General features: G+C 34.9%; 1 protein-coding gene and 1 non-coding gene across 4 annotated transcripts in view; one reads left to right on the top strand and one right to left on the bottom strand.

The window, feature by feature from the left end:
- The window catches only part of SGCZ (sarcoglycan zeta), a 1129050-nt gene that overhangs the window by 919497 nt on the left and 184031 nt on the right, over nucleotides 1-25522 (top strand). For 2 of the 3 annotated variants that reach the window (XM_032162422.2, XM_032162424.2), the window contains exon 3: nucleotides 3175-3276. The exons of the other annotated variant lie outside the window; for it this stretch is intronic. In XM_032162422.2, coding sequence (XP_032018313.1) covers nucleotides 3175-3276 — 102 coding nt within the window. The remainder of the gene's footprint in view (nucleotides 1-3174; nucleotides 3277-25522) is intronic. 3 annotated transcript variants of the gene reach the window in all.
- On the bottom strand, nucleotides 7839-7900 carry LOC116473983 (U7 small nuclear RNA). Its single transcript, XR_004249532.1, has one exon. It is a non-coding gene; the product is annotated as a U7 small nuclear RNA (small nuclear RNA).

Genomic DNA, 25522 nt, shown 5'->3' on the forward strand with positions numbered 1-25522 from the left:
ATTGTGTTAGAACTAGTTTCCATTGCTCTGAAATGGTCCCCCAGTGAAATTAGGTATTTCTGTAACAACTCTACGGAGAGCACTTCAGAACTTTTTCTTCCAGCAGGCATTGAAGAATATATATGGACAGTCACCGTGTGAAATTTAGTCAAGAAAATTCCACTTACACAAAATAGTGTTTTAAAGCCCCATGTCATGTTATAGGTTCTAATTAATATTCTTGGCTTCCTGAATACCAGATAATTCTCTGTCTTCTTAAATCTGCCTCCACCCCTGGGGGTGTTCTGTAAGTCTTACCATGGCTGAAAATGCTCTGAACTTCAAGATCTCCAAATCCAAAATTATGCTTTCTGGTGATAAAACTTTTTTCATATTATAATTGCCGTATTTCTTAACATCCGTTGACCTTCATCATTAGTTTATCACCATTTGCCCTTCTTTGACTGTGCACTATTTTGGTAACCCAACCCCGCTTCTAACTTTCCTTGTCATGATTCAATGAGAAAAATAATGGTTAGTCATTTGAAAACATCTTTTTTTTTTTGCCACTTTAAGAATACCACATCTTTATCACTTTCTATCATTCCTGTCTAGCAAATCCTCCCTTTTGAGTTTCTCTCACTGTCAATTCTGTTTCTATTCTTAAATAAGTACAGTGCTGCAAAACCACACTTATTAGAGTCAGTAAGTGGGTGGTAATGTAATTGAATGTCTAAATCTGAGCCACTTTTTATTTTTGAAAATGTAAGAGGATACTATAGAACTGGTGTAATTCAGCCCTTTCTCAGAGAAAGCAGGATGTATTATCATCCTAACAGAAATGTATGTATTTTCTCATCTGAATAACTCTTCAAGTCCACTTGAAATCATTCATTCATTTATTCATTCATTTTGGATTGGTTCCCTGTAAGGCATTTCCAGCATCAGTTTTGACTTTTTCACTTGCCTCAAGGAACGAATTTCTTCATCTCATCCTAATTTTAATTCAACCCAAATCTCTTACTTTCTCCTTCTATGGGGCAATCCAGACCTCGTCACCTGCAAATGTCCCTCTTGCTCTGTAGTCATTATCCTTTAATCTGGCTTTTTAAAAAATTTAAAGAGTCCTTCAATTCTTAGTTAAATCCTATTCATTTTTTTCTTTCTGCAAAACTTTTCTATAACATATTTTCTATTGCTGATTTCATCATGTTATATAATTCTACCTCAATGGCTTTCTCTTTCGGAGGGGTTAGGCCATTATATTCCCTCAACTTTCCTCTGATACTGATCACAACATCCCTGAATATATAAAAGATATTTTCCCAACCCACTGATATCATCCAAGAATTTATCCTTGGTTTTATATACATCTGTCCATGTTGGGCTTGCTTATACATAATGATAGAGTCAGGTATTTCTTGTCACGTCCTTATCCCTTTCTTTTTTTGTTTTGAGGTGAAGTCTCACTCTGTCGCCCAGGCTGGAGTGTAGTGGCATGATCTCGGCTCACTGCAAGCTCCACCTCCCGGGTTCACGCCATTCTTCTCCCTCAGCCTCCCGAGTAACTGGGACTACAGATGCATGCCACCAAGCCCGGCTAATTTTTTGTATTTTTAGTAGAGATGGGGTTTCACCTTGTTAGCCAGGATGGTCTCAATCTCCTGACCTTGTGATCCGGTTGCCTCAGCCTCCCAATGTGCTGGGATTTTATAGGCGTGAGCCACCGCGCCGGGCCCACGTCCTCATCCCTTTCTATGGAGGTGCTGGTTGAGATACATATATGTGTGTGTGTGTGTATGCAGATATGTATATATAATTATATATGATTATGTATTGTCCTATAATTAAAATATGATTATATATCATTGATTATATATGATTATATAATCAACTGTGTATAATATATAATTAACTATGTGTGATTATATGATCGATTATATACGATTATGATTATATATAATTGATTATATATGATTTTATATGTAATATATATAACCAATTTTACAATGAAGATATAATGTTTTTAAAGTCACTATATTTTCTTATTCATGCTTAGTTGTGAAACCTGGGATTAATCTTAAAAGCTCTTCCTTTCCGTGTCTCCACATAAAATTAGTCAACAAGTCTGTAAATTTTTCTTCTTCCATATTCCTCAAACTACTACCCAATTATGCATTATTAGTAATACTGTATCAGTTAGCCCTCAATAGTACTTCTGCCAGATTAACTTCTTGAAGCCTGCCTCCAATCATTTCAAGCCATTGAACTATGTAAGAACCTTTATAGTGTCTTCTTCTGGAATCTGACTTAAGTGCATTCTCCTTAGCTTTGTGTGTATGGCTTTCCTTTCTCCGGCTCCGAAATGTACTCTCCATTGCTTTCTCTTCCAATATTCGAAAATAGAACTCTCATACATTAGTGAGATCAGATGCTATTTTCTAAATGTTGCCAGAATATTCATTTTGTTCCACCCTTCAGGGACCTTCCCTGTTGAAATTCCACATTCTTAACAACTTTATCGTAGTCAGTCTCTTCCACGAGAAATGGTTTACTATCTTGGCAGGTATAAGACCTCCTTTCTTTAATTCCCAATAGCGTTCTGTTTAGTTATTTTATTCTGTCTCATAAGCATTATTTGTGTACCTGTTTTATCCTTCTCAAAAACTGCTATTTTCTGAAGGATCTGACAGACACCTACTCATGGTTTGAACACAGGAACATCGTGGTTACTAATATCAGACAGTCATTAATTATTTGTTAAAATTATTGTACAAATGTGACTGAATATTTTAGAGTTATTTGTATAACTGTAATGTAAAAATATTACTAGATTTCTCTGCAAACAAAGTTATTTCCAACAGTCAGGTAGCAAGCATCATTATGCAAAATAAATAGTTGAACTGACTGATGCATGAAAAAAGTAAAGGATTTATTCATGGGCAATTCCTAGTCCCTGGTAGAGCTCAAAGAAGACACAGTCCTTTAAATCCTGTTTTCCTGTTCATTTTCAATAGAGCCCTCTATATGCATGCAAAGTGCTGCAATCATTAATTAAGTAGATTCAATCTCTCATTTTCCTTAAATCATCACTGATTTGAGCTCACTGTTTTCTCAATTTAGGCCTAAGAAAATTATGGCCAGATATTCATTCTCCAATTAACCTAAAAGTGAACTATATTTCATTGCTTGTAGGATGGTATGGGAAATCTGAGAGTCACCAAGAAGGGAATCCGACTTGAAGGTATATCTGAGTTTCTACTTCCATTGTATGTGAAAGAAATTCATTCTCGAAAGGTATGTGATACTGGCTTTGGCTTACTCTAAAAGATAATTTAGAGGTTATGTTTTAGCTTGAAATAGCAGGATAGAATCCCCTCATCTCTTCAGCATGTGTTTAGTTTCCTTAAGCTAAACACCTATGTTTAGAAATCAAAATGATAAAATAATTGAAAATCTGTGGAGGTTGGTTTGAACCCGACAAGTCTTAGAGAACCATTTTGAACTAACCTGCAGTGTTGCTTTTCTGCTCTATAAAATGTGCCTCTCTATTTTCACTGGAAATTAAAATATAAAGTTACAGTAAATCCAAAGGCGGCATTTGATATGTCTTGAATAATTTTTTCAAAAAGGCACTGATTTGAATTAATGATTTTAATTCAACATACTATATGTCTCATCAGCTTTAATAGTCATGCATTTTCTAAAAGAGGTGACAAAGAATTTTAATGTAGAAATTAAATTGATTTCTGGAGGTACATTATGTAAAACAAGCGAGAATATCCTTCAAATATGTGTGTGTTCACATGTGCTACCTGTGTTTTATATCTTAGAAGCATGCTAAAAATTAAGATTGTAGCTTAGATTTTCTTCATTTTGGCTTATGTACATTACCTCTCAGAAGGTAGTAAATATTCCTGGATATATCAAAAACTTACTAGAATTTTTCATATCTATTACATTTCCCCTGAGGTATATGTTTATTTGTGGAAATAAGTTTATTAAGATAGAAATAATGGAAATTGTGTTATATAAAACTTGGAAAAATGTTATACTTATTTCATAAATGTGAAAGTCTCTTTTAGTCTAAAATAATGTTTTAATATTTTAATCAATGTAGAAGATTAGCAGATGGGTTGCATAGTGGGCCATAATTTAAATAATTTGTATTAAAGTTATTTTTCCTTAAGGATCAACATGAAAACAGAACAAAGGATGGCTTTTCATAAAACATTTAATTAGGATAACTATATTAACTTTAAATTTCTTTTTGAAAATATGTAAACTGATACAGCTTCTAATATACTATATTGACTCTACTCTGATACTAGAGATTTTATTTTGATACTACTTTACTTTCTGGATATCGTTCAGACAAGTAACACAGTAGACAGACGTATTAATACTTGACCTTACAGAATTAGACTTTTAAAAAGTATTAAATTTAAAATAAAAATTTAGTTCTTTTGCTTTATTTTGTTTTTATGAAAAGGAAAATCAAAAAGCATGGTTACACGTATTAGAGTCTTACTTTCATTGAAAGTCACCGTATTTGACAGTTATTTACCGAGTTCTTTTGTTTGGCACTATTAAATAATGCAGTATTTGAAGGAATTAAAACTTATACCTGAAAATCAAGAAACTGCTTAACACAGGAAGCAAGTGACAGTAAGCATAGGCCAAAACTTCTCTGAAAATGCCTCGTATTGATAAGTCCAGGGACAGCAGAAATGATTTATCCCTTAAGTCATTTAGGTTCATTTGTAGTGGCTACCTGGGAACGAAATTTAAGTGATTGTGAAACCTTCTACCAGCAGGCAGGTTGTAGAATTTACCTTCTCAGCCAGGACATTTCTGAGGGCATAACAACAGGTGTCAAATTAGGATTCTCTTGAGAAACAGGAATATGCGTGGATTCCACCAATGGACCATAGAGGATAGGGTCCGCTAACATTATAGCATTAACGTGTGAGGCGGAGGCACTTGCGCTTCCTAATTTCTGTCCCTGGGAAGGCTAACTCCATGTTCACAAGCATTTCCAAAACCTACTGTATTGACTGAAGAATATATGCTCCCCTTCACATCCCAGCCCTCATGCTGGTCCTTCCTGTGTCTTCCTTCATTATTGTTTGTCTCCCTGTAACTAGGAAGCATGGGAAAGGCAGGCACATTGGTAGCCAGGCAGGAAATCTGGTGCAAGAACAGAAATAGGAGTGGACTCATACACTTCTTGGAAAATTCTCTGCACATATGCTTCAAAAATTAGTATGTAAGAAATCTCCAGACTGCTTTCCACAGTGGCTGAACTACTTTGTGAACCTGAAAGTTGGATAAATATTTAAAATAAAGAGAAAAACATATTTTATAAGCACCTCTCACAGTATGATTCACTTGTCCATGAATGTCATAAAGCCTATTTAGTTCTATAAAGGCCAGCCACAATTTATCTTAGCCTTAGTTTGTTCATTACTAAGTGAGTTTGGTAGAAACTTAGAAAGTGCTTAACTCTTAGGTTAAGGAAGAACACGAACATTTCAATAACGGAAGTAGAAATGAGATTTTTAATTTTAAAAATTCTGTTATACACTTCAATCTTTTCACGCATTTTCATGTAGTCAACAATTTTATGATAAAATTCCAAAGTTCCTGTAGTTCTAAGGTAAGAATCTATTAGAAAATCTAAAAGGCACTTTGGAAGATTCAGTGAAGCTGAGAGAAAAAAAAAAACTGCTGGGTACAATGATTTTGATTTCTGTATGTGGTTGTGTGTTTTTAACCTCCATTAATGCCATGCTGTTGCTGTCTTTAAATTTAGCCAGTATTTCACTCTGACATACAGAATTTTCTTATTTAAAGTTACTTTGTGGTTGTAGAGGCATTTCGTCCTACACATGGAAAGATAATAAAGAGATTTCTATTGCACAGAAAATGCAGTGACCCATAAATACACATCTAGTCACCTAACCTAATCAACTATGGGCTGGACCAACTTTTCACGCTGTTCTCACCCTCTGTCCATCGCTAAATATCTACAGACTTTTAAAGTTCTATGATTAGCCTCAGCAATTCACACCCTTCTTCATGCTTTTCAAAAGTTAACCCAAGTAGTCTAGCAAAAAAAGTAAACAGAAAAACATATCATAATGTATCCTGGAAATATCTTAGAATTCAATGTATTTTTCAAAATTAACATTATTCTCAGGGAAGATTACTCATAGAACATTTGTGAAGTTAAATATATAATACTATTCAGACAAGAACAATACAAAGGATGTGTAATTTGGGCTAGTTTATATAAATGGTAATGATGATAACATTCTGCATCTGTTTTCAAGGCACTTGGTCCAACTTTAGTCCAAAACATTTAAAATATCAGGAATTTAGGACACCTAATCTTCAGACTTTTTAAAAAACTTAATTGGAGTATGTTTCCCAAGGTTACACAAGTCCGAGGTAGACGTGTTGTCAAATTACATACATTTAACTACTTCTAACCAGCAAAATTTGCATCGTGTAGTTCTTCAGAACCTCTTATCTGAGACGAACTAAACAGCCCTCTTCGTTTGTTTGTTTCCTGTTCATGGACTCTTAGTTGAGGTGGTATCTCACCACTGCCACTGATCCCAGCTTCCTACATGACAGACTGGTAGTAGTGACAGAGGAACTACTACCAGATAATTCCAATTCCAGTAACTCCACAGTTAAGCAAATAAATCTTGAGTTCTCAGGATGCCTATGTTAGCAGAGGTGTGAATAAGGCTCTGCTTTTCCCATCATGTCCATTTCAGTGTGATGTTAACCCAGTTCTTGGTTCCACCAGTTTTGCACCTCGTATGTTCAATTATTCTTCATAGAATTCAGGCACAAAGCTGTATACCTATGTAACAAACTTGCACGTTGTGCACATGTACCCTAGAACTTAAAGTATAATAATAATAATAATAAAAAGAATTCAGACACAAAGCCATGGGGCCAGTTGAGCACGGCAAATGTCTTTCCTGATTACATGACGTGCTAACCTCCTTACCTCTTTCATTCAGGTATCATGGCAAATCTCCTCTATTTAGGTTTCTTTCTTTCATACAAGCTAATTCATATACGTAGGTATCTGAAGGCTTTCATAATGATTTTATTATCATGGTTATCATTATCATATTTAGATTTTTAATGCAGATAAAGTTTATGCTTTTACATTAATCATTAATCAGTTTAGTCAAGTTTTAAAAATCACTAACCACTCCAAAGTCTTTACACTCAGAAAAACAAATACTGTTAACATTTCATGAACATATCACAGTTATATAATTATATATTTGCACAAATAAATGAATAAAATATATAGATATGTGAACTGTAATTAATATATGTAATTTAATAGAAAAAATAAAAATAACTTAGAAAATGGCTGAACTTAAATATTTCTTTACCGTAAGAACTTTTTAAAATTAAACTTGTATTTATGGTTAAGAATAAAAGATTATAAATACTATTAACAAGCTGAATGCATTAGCTCCGTGTTTTAATTTCAGACAGCTTTTGTTAACTCCCTGCAGTGTCATTGGAGATGATTAGCTGCTCTGCAGTTTGTCCTCACTTCTCTTCATTTCCAGTGTGTTGATAATGATATTACTTTAACTTTGTCAGAATTCATAATATTTACATTCAGTTCTGCAACTTTAACTGTCTCAGGTCTTTTATCTTGATCCTACATATAAATGGCTGCAGTTACACATCATCTCTGGTCTTGTTTATATTATGGATTTTCCATTTCTCAGTTCTTTAGTCAAATCATTCCTTCTTTCCTTGTGTTCTTAATTAGTTTTGTTTGCTAGTTTTGATTTGTTTTCTTTACCTGCGTGGGGGATTTTCCTGGAAAAGCCAGAAAATTTGCTAGACAGATTCTGAAAGAACTGTAACAGTGCTAGTTGGTTTTTTAATCCTTGAAATATTTCATGCTTCGGGTGTCTGACTGTTGCCTTTATTCTTTTGTGGGAATGTTATTAACGGTTCATGCCTTCCTTGCCTCAGATGTGTGAACACACTTCTCTATTAAGTCCAAGCACTGAATATTGCCGTAAGAAATCCGAGGGCACCCTGGTATTTTTCTCCTTTTGATGACATGAATGTTCTGCTTGGATGCCTACTATATTTTTGCCATTTCACTTTTTTCATTTCAGAGAAATTTTACCTATTTTGTCACTTAATAGCTTTTCAGTTTTATTTGTTGGTTTCTTCTACTTCAGAGAAAGCAATAATTCTTATGTTAGGTCATCTTTGTTCCCCACAGCTATCATAATTTCATTAATAATTTTTAACTCTTTGTATTTTTCCTCTTAATACAAGTAACTGTCATCTAGAGTTTTTCTACGATTCCATTCATTTATTTTTTTTCAAATAAATTTTTCCCTCATGCTGTCTAATTCATATTTTTTTTGTATAATAGTGAATCTCAGAATTTTCCTTTGGTCTACAATCTTCTTTTTATCTTATAACGATGTTTTACTGTCTATGAGTTTGGTTTTATTAAAATTATATAATGTTTACGTTGTAATGATTGAAGCACTTACTTAATTTGATTATTCCTGATGAGTTACTGTCTAGCTCTTTTGTTTGTTTTGCTAGAGAGATTGTGGTTGGAAAGGGAAAGCCAGACTGTGACTGTTCTGTCTCTTCTGAGGTTTTTAGGTGTTTCTAAATGATTTGCGCCAACCAGACATAGATTTTAGTTCCATGGTTCTTAGCTGCACTTCCTGTCCTGTAGAATACTTCTAGTGGTGTACACAGTGCTCAATACTTAGGAGCTTTTCCTGGCACTCTCTACGTACTATCTGCTTTTCTTCTACCCAGATTAGTTTATTTGGGCTTGACTTTCATGAATATGTTTCTGGAGATATGGGTTAGGTTAGGGTAGGGATTCAAGGTCTATGGTGCTGTGAAATAATCTTTTTTTTGACTTCTGCTTTTTCTGTTTTGTATCATAAACTTGTATTATGAAATCGTTGGTTGTTCAAAAAAATTTAAAGAAGTAATTGTTAAAGAGTGAGGGAGATTTGTAAAAACTTTTCTGGAGTTTGATGTATAGTATTAGGTAGGATCCTTTCTTTCTCTATCTCTTCCTTTTCTTTCCCTTCTCCCTCTTCCTCCTGTTCCTCTCCTTTTCTCTTCCCCTCTTTCCCACCTTTCCTCCTCCTTATTTCTTTCTTTTTTATTTTGAAAAACCAATAGTCCCCAGTACCATAATTGGAATAGTCATATTTTTTGTTATCGAATTGAAATACAACCTTTCTTATACACTGCATTCTCAAGCATGCACAGATTTATTTCCAGTAACTCTATGCTGTTCTACTGATATACTTGCAAGAAACCCAAAGTCTAGCTGTAAGAAGTTTTTTTTCTAATTGGTAGAGTGATTCCTTTGTTTTTGCTATTTTTTGAAAGGCTTTTGCCTGTTGTGCATTTTGTGTTCAAAATAAACTTAATAATCCGTTGTCAAGTTTCATAAAAATTTCTGTTGGGAAGTTAAATATGATTACATTTAAGTTTTGGGGAATGACATCTTTGCGTTAGGGTGGTGCAAAAGCAATTGCAGTTTTTGCCATGACTTTTATGGCAAAAGTCACAGTTACTTTTGCACTAACCTGATAGTATTGAGTCTACCTACCTAGGAGCATGGCTCTTCTCTCATTTGTTTCTAAACCTCTTTTGTGTTGTTCAGAAACATTTCTTAACAGTCTTCTCCTTATAAGCATTGCATATTTTCTGTTAGTCATTTAATGTTTTTATTGCCTAAGTTTATAGATTTTCAATTCAGTTTTGTCATAGACCCCTGTGCTTGTGTGGAAAAGCTATTATTTGGGGTGTTGGGGTGTTGTGTATATAATCTGTCAATTTTCTTGAAATTTTATTATTTCTGTGGCTCATCTGACAGATAATGATTTTTAATAATAGCTAACATTCTGCATACACTACAGCTCTGGAATGCAATAAGTGGTTTCAAATCTTGGCACTTGTAACTTTAGTTAACCCCTCTTTGCCTTAGTTTTATCATCTGCAAGATGAAGTTCATAGTAGCACCTAATATTTTAATGACTACACTGTTACAGTTTTTAGATGAGATAAAAGCAGTATAACCCTACCACAATGGCCAACTCAAGGAATGTTATTTTTAATTATTTTTATTCCCAGCCAAACATTACACTAAATGTTTTACACGTGTTAGCTCATTTAATCCTCACTATGTAATGGGCATTATGGTCAAGGAGAGTATGATTTGAAAGTAGAGTCAAACGATTTGATGACAGATTTGCATATGGGATGTTAAGAGGAAGATAAAATGTAACAAGATATCAAGATTTTTTGGCCTGAGCAATTGCCACTAATCACTACAAAGAGGAATTGGGAGTGTAGGGGTGGGGTAGGTTAGGAGCACAGTTGTGGAACTATTAATTTTGTCTATTAGATGAGCACGCTGGTGGACATATGAGTCTAGGTTTCATATTGGAAGCACAGGGCATGTGTGTTTGTGTGTGTGTGTGTGTGTGTGTGTATAATAGATGAGATTGAACAGGAATACCAAGGAAGTAAGAATAGATGGGAAATATTTCCATGAAATGAATCATTGGCACTCTAATACTGAAGAGTTTGAGAAGAAATGAAAGAGCCAATCACACTCTAAGAGGGAAAGGCCAGTGAGATAGGTCAAAAAACCAAAAGAATATGATATCCTGGAAGCAGAGAAAAGAAAGATGAAAGTGTGTCCAGGTTGAAAGAGTGAAAAACAGCCTCTGAAAGGTCAAGTAACATGGAGACTACAAATCCTTCCTTCTACTATTAACTTGATTATACTTTAGTCAAGCATAAATGTTATCATATAAATTACAGTTTAGTCAGGCATATTATGTTTTTTCATATATTTGTAGATACCAAGATGATTTTTTTATCACTTTTCTTATTTAATATATCGAGTAAATGACATGAAAGGATATACAGATGGTGATGTATCCTTTTTTTATTGGGATGAAATTTCCTTGTTCATGAGGTAGCAATCTTAAACTGTTGAATTAAGTTTACTAATATTTTGCTGTGAATTATTGCATATACCCAGTTTTAGTTTTTTTTCTCCACATAGTTTCTTTATTTTTCTCACTTTTCCCTTAATATTTCATTAAATCCATTCATTGAGAGACTTTAATTTTGGTCCTATATATTACATCAGTTTTAATAACATAGGATTACTTGTTCTTAAAGGTATGATTTAATTCCACCTTGAAATTGCCTAGTCATGGAGACTCTTCTGAGGTAAAATACTTGACTAATTTTCTAATTTTTATATGAAAATTGTTTTCTAATATTCTAAATCAACAGAACTCACTTTTATTACATTTTATTTTCATACAAAATTTTCCCTTTACACAGACATATCATTTAATACCCAATAGTTGCCTTTTTGTGTTTCTCCTTTTTTATTTAAACACTCTGAAGAGTCACTTGTCTTCCTACTATATAATTTTTTACTTTGAACCACTTTTAGTTTTAATTAAACATTTTTATATTTTTAAGTTCCTTTTTCTACTTTTCTTTTTCATGTTAACTTATTGTCATTTTTCTGATTTATTGAATTGAATGGTTGAGTATTCTGTTTTCAATATTTTCTGTTTCAAGTAAATCTGTCTTAGGCCATGCAGTTCATATCAACTGTTCAGGCCACATCTCATGTGTCTAATAATATACTCTGACTTTTTTTATTTATAAGTAAGTTCTAATATATGCTTTGATTTTCTTCTTATTCAAAAGTAGTTCTAAAAGGGAGTTACTATTAAATTGTGCATGGGTTAACTTTGCTTTGACTGTTTTCCTTATCCCCTTGCATCATACACACCTTCCATTTGCTTCATAATGTTTAGAGTTTTAAATTTTTAGTTTGCTATATGACTATAGTGCTGAACTAGAAATAACCCAGGGGCCATGTCTATTTTGGTTACCAAATTATTACCCAGCCACTAACATATAGCAAGGCAATCAAAAACAAATATTTGCTGTTGTTAATGATTTCTATATAACATAATTTGTTAAGCTTCAATTGGATTTGAATTTGATTTCACAACAACCCTGTCAGGTGGACCATGTAGGTCACTTTATTCCCATTTTGCAGATGAGTCACTGGAGACTTAGGAAATATAAGTGATGCGTCCAAAGTTTCAGGACTCCAAGGTGAGCCAGAATTCAAACCTCAAGTCACTTCTTCCTCTATACACCTCATTTGCATAAAAGTAGATTCTGCATTGTGTGCCTGTAAACAGACTATTTTAATTAATCCATAGCAAATATTTACACTATTTCTGACAGCATTAGACATAATGGGACTTGAATGTTTGCTATTTTGATGAACTTAGCCTTTTTCTGTTCCATTTTGCAAACACTTGCAAATAATTCGTCTAAACCTCTTTCTAGGGATTGCATGCATCCTGCTGGTTAAGAGACACCCAGTGGTGAACATAGAAAAGGTAGCACTCATTTGCATAATAAAATGCCTTTTAATATTTTTAGAGCCAGACATCTTTAATTGGGTCTACTAAAAGCTGAGGAAAATATGTAAATACAAACATAAGTAAATTAAATCTTTATGCAAATTTATGTGGCTCAGTTAATGCCCTTGAACCAACCCATGTACCCACTAATGTAAACACTGAAACCATTCATGTACCTACTGATTGTAGTTCAAATTCTTTTTAACGTTATACTTTGAAATTTACAAAGCATTTTTATTCTTATTACTTTACTTAATCCCTAAGGCTAGACATGAAAAGATACTGTCTTGCATATGGCAACTTGCTTGCCTCAAATCATGCAACCTAAAAGTCAATACCCTGACTGGAACGAGATCTTTCAATGCTGATTCATTGCTTTTTAGCAATTCACACTCTACAAATATCTTTTTTACATATTCTTCAGAAAAAAAAACTGTATTTTGATTTATATTACATTGGTTGAACTCCAACCTTAGAAGAAAGTATGGGATAGTTTCAGCACTTTGGACCAGGTTAGGAGTGGGGAAAAAAAAATAATAATACGGTAGAAGACCCTCATTAAGACTGGGAGACAGTTTGAAGTTGCTAAATAATATGTGCAAGCAAACTTGGTTGCAGGGGTGCGATATTCTTTGGAGTTAAAAATAAACAAAAAAGCATGTTAGGGCAACTTTAAAAGGAGTTCTTACTGTGTATTTCTTTCTAGAGATTACACCATTGTATGTCACTGGTGAGGTCTCTCAAACACTACTGAAGCCTTATACAAAAAAGGAAGATTCCTTCATCGCCTCAAATTTAATTGCCTTTATAAACAAATACTTTAAGAATTACCTGTGGTTTTTCATCTTTCTCTCCACCAACACCCACACACACACACCCACACAAAGAGAGAGAGAGAGAAAGAGAGAGAGAGAAAGAGAGAGAGAGAGATGATGTAACCCTATACTTTTGTTTTTCCCCAAGAAAGATGAGAGATGATGACATAGCAGACCTAGAACAAAAGGGAAGCACATATCAGCTCAGATTGCTGTTCTATAAAGTACCAGATCTGTGCGAATAACAACCTACTGCAGAGAATCTGTAACAGGGAAATACTAAGAAAAGGGTAACACTGAGATGCTAGTCAATATTACATATCTTTAAATTCCTTAAAATAATCTAATATAACAATGTCATTCAGTGTTAAGAGTTATCAGACCAGCCAGGCACTGTGGCCCACACCTGTAATACCAGAACTCTGGGAGGCCAAGGAAGGTGGATCACTTGTGGTCAGGCGGATCACTTGAGGTCAGGTGTTTGAGACCAGTCTGGCCAACATGGCAAAGCCTTGTCACTACTAAAAATACAAAAATTAGCTGGGCATGGTGGCTTGTACCTGTAATCCTAGCTATTTGGGAGGAGGCTGAGGCATGAGAATCACTTGAACTCAGGAGGCGGAGGCTGCAGTGAGCCGAGATGTCACAACTGTGCTCCAGCCTGGGAGAGCGAGTCCCTGTCTTAAAATAGATAAATAAATTAATTTAAAAAATCAGCCCTAGGGTAGCACACAAAATTACATAACAGAAACCTTTTACTGCATCTTGAACAGCTCCAGCGACCAATTATTAAGTACTTTTCGAGTATTAATTGCTGATGGGCCTGGGACACATTCTCAACCAGTTCTAACAGCATTCCATAGGAAGTAGACATGAGCATAGTCATTAGAATACTCACAGCTGTGAAAGAGAACTTGGCTCAAAGGAGTTACGTATCATGAAAAAACGTTATTGGGTAGGAATGCAAGTCCAGGTCTGTCAAGCTTTGATCCTTACGTCCTTAACCACTGGGAAATTCCTACAACAGTGAAAGGAATCCGCAGTCTTCTCAGTTAAGAAGGTGAAGGGAATGTCTATAGAATTCTGCTATTATTCTTGTTCTGGGAAACATTCTTGACTTACTCTAATAGTTTTCTTGAGATTCATGCTGTGTAGTTTTTCTTTAAATAGGTATTTTGGCTCTATAATTTTTTTGTTTACATAAAGAAACATGGGGCCCTATCATATTGATGCCACTCTCCAGTGAATAGGAATTTTAAAGAAGTATCAGTGTTATTTCCCTTCTTCTTCCTCCTCCTCCTCCTCTTCCTCCTCCTCCTCCTGCTCCTCTTCCTCCTCCTCCTCTTCTTCCTCTTCCTCTTCTTCTTTCTGTGGAGGCAGAGTCTAGCTATGTTGCCCAGGCTAGAGTGCAGTGGCTATTCACAGGTGTGATTATCGCACAGTGGAGCTTCAAGTTCCTGGCCTCAAGCAGCCCTCCTGACTCCGCTTTCCACATAGCTAGGATTACAAGCACCATCAGTATTATTTCTTATAATGAAGCCAAAAGAAATTGTTCTCTAACTAGTATATTCCTTCACTACCCCAAAATCACATATTTGCATGTATGTGGGCTGACTACTGCTATATAGAATTCTTTAAGTCACGACGAAGAGAAAGATTTACTAAAAAATTACTTTTTTTCCCCAAAACTCTAGGAGCAGACCATAAAAAATGTATTAGCAGTACTTACACTAGTTCAGTGTTTCTCAATCTATTTTGAATATGAACCACAGTAAGAAACACATTTTACACGTTCTGAACATTTCAAATCTATTCTAGCCAAGCGCATCTATTCTAATTTAATTATAGGCATCTATACATACATGTATAAATAATTGTTGCAACCAACTAAATTGATTTCATGATCGCTTGATATCTTTGATCAACAGCTTCATACAAACATTGTCCCAGTAATAGCTACTAAAATAACATATTCAATAAGTTTGTGGCAAGATATTTTGTCTCTGGTGTCACATATATAATGGATTCTGAATTATAAAATATGAAACACTTTGTTTATTCCAAAGAACAAAGTACAAAATATGTAAATTCTATAGAGCAGCAATCTTATGTTTTGCTCACTTCATACAACACTGCCTCTTATATATTAAATGCCCAGTGACATTTTTAAAGTTTTTATTACAGTGTATTTACATTCAGAAAAAAAATACACATTTCAGTGAACATTTACTTTACTGGGTCAATGAATGTTTCGTATATTCAAAGAATACAAATTAAATCTTTGAAAATATACTTCTCCATCACTTTAGACAAACAGAATGCTTTGCATATGTAAGAGTTGACCTCATTATTTCTGATCTTTTATTCTTGTTTCACAAGTTTTTACCAAAATAAAGGTGAATTAGATCCTAGAATGAAATTGTATTGTCTAAAAATAGTAGTCATATTCTTTCAATAGTTATGGAGATTATGTGATCCAAAAAGATTTGAAGAGATCTAACTTTGAATTTTCTGGGCTTTATGGCTTTATCGTGTTCCTATCTGTGTAAATATAACTGACTCAGCACCCATATCCTCCTGTCAGTAGCATGCACCAAAAATAACACAAAACCAGGGACAGGACAGTAGTACTTCAGCTGCATAATGATATTGTTCTATGTTTTTTGTGACTGCGGAACTATGGTGGTGCTTGTTGAAGTTGCTTTTCTCAGTTACAGTTACTCTTCTTTAGAAGTCAGGCCTGGGAACTGAGCACGTGAACAATTAGTAGTGACAATATTTTGAAATAAAATCAGGTCCTCTACACTAAATTACTGTCCGTGAATCAACCTTGTATGTTCCTACATGGAAAAATTTGAATTGGGCTATGAGGAATGATTGGATTGGAATTCAAGATCACTTGATGTTTGTAAGAAAAAAAAAATTATTTATAAAAGAGATTGTTTTTTCAGGAAGTTGTGACCAGGTCAGTTTGGTTTGATTTGAGAAATGCTATAAAGCAATAGTCTGAAACCCAGAAAAGCATACCCTTAAGTGTGTTCCAAGATTTTCCAGGGGGTACACAGACATGGATATTTTATCTGAAGTTCTCAAGTTTCAAAGGCACCCTTTCTGAAATTTGGTCTGCCCTGAGTCTCTGAAGCTTGCTACTCCTGGTTTTTCCAGCTTTTCCATTACCACCACATTTCCCTTATTTTAAAAATGTAAACGGTAACCTTCATCAGTCTTACTATGATGCACTGCTCAGGACGTAAAAGTTGAGAATGGGAAACAGTGAATTGGCTAAAGAAAGAGACAATTTGAGAATATGTTGCACCTGAAATGAAAGGTTAAGTAAATTAATAAATGTTAAAAATGGCCGTGCTCCCACATGTTCTCACTCATAAGTGGGAATTGAACAATGAGAACACATGGACACAGGAAGGGGAACATCACACACCGGGGACTGTTGTGGGGTGGCGGGAGCAGGGAGGGATAGCATTAGGAGATATACCTAATGCTAAATGACAAGTTAATGGGTGCAGCACACTAACATGGCACATGTACACATATGTAACAAACTTGCACCTTGTGCACATGTACCCTAAAACTTAAAGTATAATAATACTAAAATAAAAAAATATTTGGGGGTATTGAACCTTAAAAAAAAAAATGGCCGTTCTCACTTTGGGAGGCCAAGGCGGGCAGATCACCTGAAGTCAGGGATTCAAGGCCAGCCTGACCAACATGGTGAAACCTCGTCTCTACTAAACATACAAAAATTAGCCGATCATGGTGGTAAACCTGTAATCCTAGCTACTAGAGAGACTGAGGCAGGAGAATTGCTTGAACCCGGGAGGCAGAGATTGCGGTAAGCCGAGATCAGCCATTCCTCTGCAGCCTGGGTGACAGAGGAATACCCCGTCTCAAAAAAAAAGTACCAGCAGCTGGGTATGAACTACTGAGGGGCAACATTCACATTCATCTATGCTACATATTCATGGCAAAATCTCTCTGACTCATTAATTTTTTAAAAAACTTATAATAACATTAATACATCATTTGAATTGAACAATGCAAACATTTTTCTGATAAAAGTGAGGCCGAGGCCAGGTGCCGTGGCTCACGCCTGTAATCCCAGCCCTTTGGGAGGCCGAGGCAGGTGGATCACTTGAGATCAGGAGTTCAAGACCAGTCTGATCAACATGGTGAAACCCCATCTCTACTAAAAATGCAAAATTAGGGCATGGTGGTGTTCTCCTGTATTCCCAGCTACTCTGGATGCTGAGGCAGGACAATCGCTTGAACCCGGGAGGCTGAGGTTGCAGTGAGCCTAGGTCGCACTATTGCACTCCAGCCTGGGCGACAAGAGCAAAACTCTGTCTGAAAAAATAAAAATGCATAAAAAGTAAAGAGGCCGGTTTTACTGATGATTTAGGTGATAAGGAGGACATGTTCCATCATTAGGATAAGCTCAATCTAGAGCTCCATATCCCTGAAGTATTCCACAAAATGTATTTTAAATCTACACTTGATATTGTACCAGTGTCAGACATTTTATTCCTTGCAACTATTAAACTGTTGATATTAAAAATTATTTTGAGAATAGGGATATAAAGGAGTAGAGAAACATGAATTTCTTTTTTTTTTTTTTTTTTTTTTGAGGCAGAATCTTGCTCTGTCACCCAGACTGGACGGCAGTGGCACAATCTGGGCTCACTGCAAGCTCTGCCTCCTGGGTTCATGCCATTCTCCTGCATCAGCCTCCCGAGTAGCTGGGACTGCAGGCACCTGCCACCACGCCTGGCTAATTTTTTTGTATTTTTAGTAGAGACGGGGTTTCACCGTGTTAGCTAGGATGGTCTCGATCTCCTGACCTCGTGATCTGCCCATCTCGGCCTCCCAAAGTGCTGGGATTTCAGGCGTGAGCCACCACGCCCGGCAAAACATGAATTTGGAAAGCAGCTTAGGGCCTCAGGCATGCAGTGTTTGAGAGCTAAATAATTTGGAGTTCATCCTCAAGACACTGAAACTCTAAAGTGCCAATCAGCTTACACTTTGTTAGTCTACTGGATTTCAAATTAAGAAAATGTATTTCTTTGCGAATATCAAACAGACATTTTATTAACTGAAGAAAGCGCTTCATTCTTTCCCATTATTTTTGTTTATGGAGGTTTAATGCATTAGACCGTCACTGTTTCTAATATTTCTGAGAAATAGTGTGTTACAAATTTTATTAATGGCATGGTACCAAGGCACAAAAATATGTAATTTGTTAAAAATAGAAGCACTCAGTATCTTCATTCTAAAATCCATCCCTCTTATTTATTATAAATTGGAATATTTTTATTCTCTGTATGGATGTTTTATAAATTTTTTCTAGATGTGGCATTGTTTCTTAAATAAAATCATATAAAAACAAACAAAAGCAATAAAAAGCCCAGGGGCAAAAAGGTCTTCCTTCTCTAATGGCAGGGGTTTGCAATGCCCTGGGTACCCTGCATTGAAGCTTGAAAACCCTGCCTTTGACCAATATCTCTCGGTCATTCTATGCTTTTCTTGTTGTACACTCAGTAGACTAATCAAAAGAAAATCTACTCACAAATACTGCAGATAGTTCTCTATCTAAATTTTTTTACAATACATTTCCTCCTCACTATAAAAGCTCATTGTTTATTGTCATCATGACGATAAGGCCTGTCACTTATTGTCATGATTTCACTTTTCTGTGTGCTTTCATTATAGTTTCCCTCTGATTTTCCTTTGGTTTGCATTAATAAAATAATTGAAAGATTTAGGTATAATCTCCTCCTGTAATGTTCTATATGCCCAGAAATTGAAATCTTCTTTGAAGAAATAAGTAGACTCCTATAAATAAGAACTTGCTTTGAAGTAGTACATTTGTGACAAAATGAATAATCTTTGTCCCTAATTTACTAAGATATCGTTCCCCCGAATCTTATGAAAGTTCTTTCCTTGGTCATGGCATCCACCCAAATATAGATCTGTGTCATTTCCTTAATGTCTTCAGCCTCTAAAAGGTACACACAAAACTGACTACCGTTTTAAGGAATTGGAGAGTTAAACTTTAGTATGCAAATAAGTTGAAATGCAAAATATACCGCTTACTCTTTAAAATTGTTTTACTACGTTGCTAAATCCCCCGTGCCATCTTGCCTATCCTGTTTTTCTTGCCCTTGCTTTTACAATGAGAAAATCCTTTCATCTGTATGTTTGTATGTCTTTATATTAAAAAAGATGAAAAAATATCACCACTTTGTTAATAAAATTTATATCAGATAATAAAACATGGGACTGATCACAAATTTTATGTAGACATTTCTGTGTTTGCAAAATTATTATACCAAGCATCTATCATAGGACCAAAGTGTGATCCACTTTAAGGCCACAATTTTAGTGCCCTGTCCCTCAGGACCAAAGAGAATCTCGTGATTTGTTCTCTTTTCTTGTCAGTTACAGACCCTTTCTTTTTTTGCTAAAGAAAGGTTAGGTCAACCTACATAATTAAGGAAAGGAAAGGGATTGGGAGAGGGAGAGAAAAACTAGAATGTACTGTAGTTATTTGCCAGATCCTGGAAAAGTGAATATGGACAGGAAAGGAATTATGAATTTATATTCTTTTCATCATTTTTAAGATATGCAAATAGAAGTTTTGAACTATTGAAATTTACTTTGTGCGGCTGAACTGTTTCTTTGACCCTGGCACCACTCTGAAACTGAATTACATGGTCTAGTCTTGAACCCAATTACAAAAGTATTAATTTTGAAATTTGAATGACTGGAAAATAAGGAAGGAATCAATAAGAGGAAAAGTCAGTTAAATGTCCTATTTTTTCATGTGTCTGGTATTCGCTACTTTATTCCCACAGATGCTCTTGTTATGATCACTGAAGTTTAAGTTATTATAGCAGTACTTGCTCTCTTTCTGATAAAATATTTGTTAAATTAATTTTCTCTAACTTTTTCTCATTTCTTGAAATGCAAATTAGTGCAAATATTCTCCTTCCATTTAACTTAGGTATAATTAGTGACTGTCTGCTATTTCATTTCTTGCTGAGAACTATTTGTGAAGTGAATTATTTAAACAAGCTGCTATAAAGTATCATTTTCTTTCTGCTTTTTATCCTCTAGTACTTGTGGAGGACAAAGAAGTAATGTATTATTACATGTTTATTTGTCTTTTACTTTTGCATCCATTCTTTTTATAAGTTTTACTTGATTTAATACTGATATTTACCACATTTTTATTTGATCAGGGTGTAGGACGAGAGAAATTGACCACAAATAATGCAAGTGCATGCAAATTAACAATGACACTTATTTTTTCTTCTTAATTCAGTGCCTATATGACACAGTGTCATTGTTGCCTTCCTCATGTATCTGTGATTTGCCATCAGCCTGTCATGTCTTGTTTCATGCAAGTTACCATACTTTTGCCATGTCGGTGGTCCTCTTTTGGTAGTCAAAAATTAACCCAGGGATGTAAAATCAAAATTCTCCTGCTCATGCCAGGTAACAGAGTTTATCAAAGAGGTAAACTAGAAAATAATCCAATCTAGTAGAATGATTTTGCAGAGAAATTACAATATTTCCCAGTGCTTTACATTTTATTTGGAATAATGTGAAATTGGCTAAATAGTTAAATACCTAATCTCATATGTTATTTGAAAATTAATGAATATTATGGACAGCTACATAGCTTCTAACCGGAAGTATATAAAATATTATTTTTGATTAAGTACTTTATGTCCATCTATAATGTTATTGAATTTAATTTAATGTTTTGCTTTAATAATGCTGAGATTTGTAAACTATTTTTGTTATCATGATGGTTATGAAAAATAGTCTAATTTTCTAAAAGTTATATGTAATGTTGGATTCAGTTAGCTTTTGCTGAAAGACAAAACAAAATAAAACAAAACAAAAAAACATTTGCCCAAAACTTAATAGCTTAAAACCACAAGCATTCATTTTCTCAAGTTTGTTCAGTAGGCAGTTTTCCATGTTTACACAAACTGACCTGGAGCTGGATAACCTAGAGTACTCTAACATACGTGTCTAAGTTGGTATGATGGTTGAAATGGCAGTCCATGTGGTCTCTCATCCAGGAGGAGGTTAGTCCAAGCTTGAACATGTGGTTGCAGAATGGTGCCCAGCGGCAATAGAGAATGAGTCCCAAAGTGAAAGTATTTCTCAATCCTCTGCTTAGGGGCAAGTTTACTAATGTCCCATAAACCAATACAAGTTACAAGGTTGAGCCCGGATTCAAGTGATGAGAAATTGATTCAACTTCCTGACTGGAGGAATAATGAAGTCACTTTGCAAAGGGAAATACAGCGGTGGGAAAAATTTGCAAGCTACCGCAAAGACTGTCGTTATTTCTTGTCTTAATAATTTTGTAGCTCTTCTTTATTTTGTAGTTTACTAATAACGCTCTCTCTGAAAGACTGAACTGTGATTGTATGCATTTGTTTTTAAAGGAGTGAACATTTGTTAGTTAAATTTAATAAGATTAATTTTATTTTTAAAATTCAAAATCAGATAAAATTTCTAGATTTTTGCTCTTCCATGTTTACAACAGAATTTTGAATGGCTTTTGAAGATATAGAAAACCTAATTGAGGTTTTTGAAAAGTCTTGATTTAGGGACATTGATGCCTTCTTGTAATTTTAAAATAAGTGTTGTAAGTAGTAGAAATATTGTATGCTGTGATTATATCAAAAAATGTTATTCTGTGGCAAAAATGTTAATTACAAGGCATCTGTCATGCATTGTTCATCCTTCTGAATTCATGTTTTGATGTTCATATGATAGTTATGTTGGTAGATTAGTTGTTACATTGATTGCCTATAAAGACTTAACATTTGACTTCATGTTATATTAAAGTGAATATCAGTAAAATAAGATATGTACCAAATCTATTTTATCTACCATCTTTACACATTAAAACACCGTAAGATAAGCTATGTTATTGTAATGCCCTGTGTGTGCTGTTTACATCAATACTCAATTCAATTAATATTAAAGATTTTTGTGTCATCATAGTCTTAACTTCCCCAAATTTTCATTTATTGATAATTTTGCTAAGTCTACAGACCTCTGAAACTTGATTCTCTTTTATTTTCTACTTTAGGCAACGTCTCACTGCTGTAAAGTAACCAAATTATATTCATAATTAATGCAAAACTACGTGTGCTATTTCTGGAAATACTATTGAATGATTTCCATTTTCATTTTACACAGTTAAAATAGCCTTATAGTTTTCAAATGTAGCCACACAGAATATTTACTAAATACTTTGATCCCTTTTTTAGGAAGTGAAATAAATTCCACGAATAATGCATTACCATAGCTATGGCATCTAAAGCTACATAAACCTGAGCGATATTTATTTTACTTTTCTATTACAAAAATACCTTCATTTCAGTTTCATTTTCTTAGAGACACTCTGTTGGCCGGGCTGGAGTGCAGTGGTGTGATCATGACTCACTGTAGCCTTGACCCCAGGCTCAAGTGATCCTCCAACCTTAGCCTCCTAAGTAGCTGGGTCCACAGGCATGTGCCACGATGCCTGGCTAATTTTTGTACTTTTCGTAGAAACAAAGTTTTACTATATTGCCCAGGCTCGTCTCAAACTCATGGGCTCAAGCAATCCTTCTGCCATAGCATCCCAAAGTGATGGTATTGCAGGTGTGCACCACCACACCTGGACTTTTTAATTTTTTAAAATTTTCTTTACCTTTTTGTGTAGACGGTATTTACCATGCTGCCTAGGCTGGTCTTGAACTCCTGGGCTAAGCGATCCTCCTGCCTCAGCCTCCCAGAGTGCTGGAATTACAATTGGGAGCTACAACATCCATCCCCTATATTTTCATTTGAAAATAGGAATGCTGAATCATTTATAGGTGGCCTTATGATTTCATTATTCCTTTTTTCACAAATGTAAAGCCATTATTAAAAAATAGCAAATTGGCCGGGTGCAGTGGCTCATGCCTGCAATCCTAGCACTTTGGGAGGCCGAGGCAGGAGGATCACTTGAGGTCAGGAGTTTGAGGCCAGCTTGGCCAACATGGTGAAACCCTATCTCTACTAAAAATAAAAAAGTTAGCTGGGCGTGGTGGCGGATACCTATAATCCTAGCCACTCGGGAAACTGAAACAGGAGAATGGCCTGATCCCAGGGGATGGAGGTTGCAGTGAGCCAAGATCGCGCCACTTCACTCAAGCCTGGGCAACAATATGTATCAATATACATACGTATATAGATAGATATTTGACATTTTGATATCTATATATATAGAGAGAGATTTTGCTATCTAGAAATTGGCTATTATTTTCACTAAAAACCAAGAAGACACTGGTGTTTGAAGATGTCATCATTGAAGAGTTAGGCTTCGCTGGAAGTTTTTGAGTCATTCGGTTGTAATATTTTGGACAAATTTTAGTTTGGCATTTGTAAGAACCCACTGATACATTGTTTACTGAAGCTATGTTCGTTTTTTTCTGCAAGTAGTTCAAATTTATCCTTGGACTTCTAGTCTGTGAACATCCAACTCTTGGGTGTTGGTATGTGTGTATAGTACAGGTTTTTAAAGATATCCATGTCCTTTGTAATATATGTAATTTATAATCTTGATATTTAATTTTTGTGGGATTGGTGAAAAGTTACATTTTATCTTCAAAGTAAGCCTAACCTCCCATATTTCATAAATGCATGTAATTCATGTTCATGTCATGTAAGTTTTATTTAAGGTTAACTATTTTCTCTTATATAATGTTTCCTATTATGCTTTGCCTGTTAGTTAATTTAAGAATGCGTTGAGATGCATTATTCTCTGTAGAAACTGCTTCTGACATGTTTGGAAATTTAATATAGGTTTATTTTCTTTTATATTTATGATATTTTATCTCACCAGCTATCGCAGGTAAAAGTGGGCATGTAATGTATCAGGAGGTTAATGGCCTTTGACATGGGTCTTGTAAAGTGTCAGTCACACAGAAAGAAGCAGCATGCTAGAGCAAAGGAGGCCCTGAGCAAGTGCTCAGTGTAAGAAGCACGAATATGACTGAGACTGAAAAGAAAGTTTGGGGTCATGTTAGTTCTCTCAATGAAATTGAAAAGAAAATTCAGATATTGCTTACTGAGAAATAGAGAGCCCTTTTTTTTTTGAGCATTTAAGTGACGTCATCAGAATTGTATTTAGGAATAGGATTCTGGTAGTTATGTCCAGAATAAATATGAGATAGGTGGAAGAAAATTTAGGGCCGGTGTTTCAGTGCACTTCCTTATGAAATAGAGTATTAGTTTGGACAGGAGAAGCTTGAACCCCAGTGAGAAATTTTGATAGAAGTATTCAGCAGGCCTTTGGAATATTAAATTTCAGTAAATCATAAAGCTAGAGGGGCAGATGAAGAAGCCAGCTAGCCACACGGGGACAGAGTCAAAGCTCTCTAAGTAAATGGCAATCGAGTGAAATCCGAGAGGGTATAGGTCAGAACTTGGAAATGACGTTCTAGGAGGAGGAAGATGGCTTTAAGGAATGACTGTCAGAGAAGTAGGAAAATTAGAGTCTGAAACAGATAAATATAAAATTGATTCATTTATGCCTGTGATAGAAGCTTCTCTGAAAGAATCACAGGGTCAGTAAAATACCCTTAATTTTTCGAAAAATTAAACCTATGTAAGGCTGACCTGGATTAGTCAAGATTACGTGTTCAATCAATTCAAGAGAAAATTTCAAATTTCCAAACCAATGTTTTTTGCAGAAATGTTTAAATTTCTTGTTAGAAGGTATATTATTCTGTCTTCCTTTTGGGAAAAATTTTATAAAATGCCTTTTGATTGTTAAGAGATGTATTTGAATTAAAAAGTTAATATAGCGTAATAGGTTCCTTTCCCATATTTTGATTCAATTACAGTGATGCATGCACCTTTAAGTTGTAATGTTAGAGAAAGAGAAGACTTTTTAGGTCACAACCTGTGTGAGAAAGTATTCTTTGTAAATGTATTTTCATCTAAGAATACTTTCTTGATGCTTTGAGTTTAAAACTCCCCGTTTTCTAAAAGAGATAGATGAATAACAAAATACTATAAAGTCGTAACTTAAAAACTATGTGTGAAATACAGCATGATAAGTAAAAATTAAAGTCAGTTTCAAGTTTCCAAAAACTTTCTACCTTTTGTCAAATGGCTTTGGGCCAC

The sequence above is a fragment of the Hylobates moloch genome, unplaced genomic scaffold (genome assembly GCF_009828535.3).
Source record: "Hylobates moloch isolate HMO894 unplaced genomic scaffold, HMol_V3 SCAFFOLD_8, whole genome shotgun sequence".
Classification (NCBI taxonomy): Eukaryota; Metazoa; Chordata; class Mammalia; order Primates; family Hylobatidae; genus Hylobates; species Hylobates moloch.